At 28.4% G+C, this 3,114-nt stretch overlaps 1 protein-coding gene across 1 annotated transcript; it reads right to left on the reverse strand.

The window, feature by feature from the left end:
* Nucleotides 1-393: 393 nt before the first annotated feature.
* On the reverse strand, nt 394-903 carry LOC101501653 (E3 ubiquitin-protein ligase ATL42-like). Its single transcript, XM_004490313.4, has one exon. The coding sequence runs from the start codon at nt 901-903 to the stop codon at nt 394-396; it is 510 nt and encodes a 169-aa protein (XP_004490370.2).
* Nucleotides 904-3,114: the final 2,211 nt, after the last annotated feature.

A 3,114-nucleotide genomic window follows, 5' to 3' on the forward strand; every position in this document is an offset into this window, starting at 1 on the left:
TTTCATTTCACCGGAGCCACAATATTTTATCTTGTTATAAAGAATGACCTTAGACATACTCTCTATATAAAGGATAAGCAATTCCTTCTACATCACTCACATTAATTCCTTAACATATTTTATAACAAATCGAACCTCTTTCTCTATGAATATTATTAGAGATATTGTTTGATAGTATTAAAGTCTACAATTTATCATTTAGAAATTCCAATGATTTCAAGTTTACATTTACTTAACATTAAAGTTCTATTGATAAATGGATGTGAAAAAAATAATTTGATAATTAATAGATATTTACTCAACAAATTCATTTACTCACATAACTTGATATGACAAATATATCATGAGATGTGGTAAAAAATTACTAGTTGTATACAAAGTCATGCAAATTACTCAACGTAGCCACCAATCATCACAATCTCTATCTGTACGGAAGGTACCAAAATTAAATAATAGAACTTCAGCTCCAAGCTCAGTGGTGTCCCTTCTTGGTCTCAATGATTCTCTGCAGAGAGGACAAGTGTCTGTCTTAAAACTAATCCATTTATCCAAACAGTTTATGTGATACATATGTTCACATCTCAATACTCTAATCTCATCTCCTTCTTTTATTTGGCAGAGACACACTGCACAATCTACTTCTTCCTCTGAGCCAGGGGTTCGTTTATAATTCCATATATTGTAATCTTCTTCAAATATTGGAAGATGACAATCATGGAGCTTATAGAAGGGATGGTATACAAGGAAATCTAATATCCATTTAAGATGAGTGTAAACTAGAGTTAAGGTCTGCATGATCGCAAAGGTCTTCATGATCATGCGTATGTTTTGGGGTAGAGAAATAGGATTCTTGGCATATACACTCTCGTTTTGCACTTGGAAGAAGTGGAAACATTTGCTCATATTTATATATGCCAAATAGTGGCTGGAGAATTATTTGCAAAGAATTATTAAATTATGAATACTCAGCTGTAATTGACAATGATGGTAAATATTTAATTAGTATTATTTAATTAATACTACTTGTATTATTTTTAATTTATTAATTTCCACTCTGTGATAGTAAGTACATCAGTTTTTTATAATAGGATAATTTATTACATATATTGTTCGTTATCTATGTTTGTGCGTTTTTTTAATTTATGTAAAATAATCAAATAAGTTAACGTGAAATTAAAGAAGTATTAAAAAACATGGGAGGCATATAAAAGCATAAAAGTGAGGTAAACTTGAGACAGCTTAGTTTAAAAATGAAAGCACTCAGTTTTATATTTCTTGTTCCACTTTTTAAAATGCTCTTGACATTTTAAATTTTATATTTGTATTATTTTTTATAATCTTAATGATTAAATATTTTTGGAAGCAATGATTTTATATTTTAAAACTAAATATTTTTTTAACTAAACAACTGGTTTTTTTATTAAAAAAAGAAGCTAACAAATTCCATTAGGAAATTTGTTAAGAATTTAGACGTAGAAAAATGTCTTAGAATTTTTGTAATTTATACTTTAAATTTTTAAAAAATGATATTTTTCTTTTAAAATTTATTTTTTATATTATGTTTTGATTGTTTAACAAATATTCTAAAAATACTTATTAACTATTTTATTTTGTAGTTGTTTAACAAGTATTTTAAAGACACAAAACCCTTGACTTGCGATACCCTATATACATTTTGAAAAGCTAGTAATTAGAGACATTTTGACTTGCGATACCCTAGATACGTATCAAGTTTTTGACTCGCTATGAACCATGTGCTCTTTCGGAGACATGGGCAGCAATATACTATAGATAAATAGAATAGTAAATATAATAAATAAATGGAATCATAGTAGTCCTCGGCAAACACCTGCCACGTTTTTTGTGTGTTGAGAAATCGTGAAATAAAAAAATATGCAATTTAGAGAAATAAAAAGGTGGGTTCTTATAAGATAGACTATACATTTTAAAATGGTGTACGGTGGATTGAGATTTTGAATTTACTGAAAGTATGAACGAAGACTAATATTGTTTCATTGAAATAAAAGTTCACCGCTATTGCCAAATGGAGTTGGGTTCAGAAGAAGGAGTTAAATTTAATGTTCTAAATTTGAGTTTGAATTTCTTTTATAGAAGAGGTATTCATATTTAGTTTGCGATGCATCTCGAATAATATTGTTTTTAATGAAGAGAATCTATGAGAAAAAAAATATATCGCAATATTTCTTTCTAAAGAATTGAATATTGAAGCAAATTTATTTATTTTCTCAATTTTTTTAGTTACTGTCAATTGTTAGCGTATCACTTATTACAACGTAGAAGATTATAAACTTTTACTTATGATGAACATGAGTCGTCAATATTTCAAACAAAAAAATTTAAAATAAAAGAAAATAATTGTATTAATATTTTATTTAGATAAATAAAATATTATTCAAAAGAGTATATAAAAGACACTTCAACCCTTACATCAGATACAATAGCCTATATTCAGCATCATAACAGAATGCCCCTGTAGAATGAAAAGAACACAAGAAAAAGGTGGATTTGAATTGTGTTTTTGAAAACTTTTTACATGGCTATACTAAATTAGTAAAGAATGTAATGCAATGGAACAAAAGCATAGCAGAGAGACATAACGATTTATCCTAGTTCACGACCAATACGGTAACTACGTCCAGTTCCTTCAACCAAAAGGATTTAATCCACTAGTTTATCATTGACTTAGACTTTTGAACACATACTTGTCACAATGGTTGTGTTCAATCGACTGAACCTTGCAGCTTAGTCCAATCAAGTTGTTGAGGAAAGCAGCCGCTATTGGCATATGTTATAACAAAAATATTTTGGGTTTTTTTAAATCAGCTCTTACAGAGAGTGTTTACATAAGAAATTCTCTTAGCACTAAAGTGAAATAGAATAATATTGAGCAAGAGCCTAAATGTGCTTATTGCTTGTTGCTTATATGTTGTGTATCTTGTATCTTTCTTCGTTGAGGGAGACACGTCTTAGGGTTTTTGGTCGTTATCCTAAATGCAGGAATTTAGTTTAATTCATGAAGTTTCATATCGTATTTGTGTGGAATTGATTTGCCATAAAAACTTTTCAAAACTGATCTTGTTGTGATTTAGTGTA

The sequence above is a fragment of the Cicer arietinum genome, chromosome 2 (assembly GCF_000331145.2).
Source record: "Cicer arietinum cultivar CDC Frontier isolate Library 1 chromosome 2, Cicar.CDCFrontier_v2.0, whole genome shotgun sequence".
Classification (NCBI taxonomy): Eukaryota; Viridiplantae; Streptophyta; class Magnoliopsida; order Fabales; family Fabaceae; genus Cicer; species Cicer arietinum.

Excerpts from the sequence above, each read along its gene's own strand:
- LOC101501653 (XM_004490313.4), bottom strand. The coding sequence starts at position 903 with ATGAGCAAATGTTTCCACTTCTTCCAAGTGCAAAACGAGAGTGTATAT.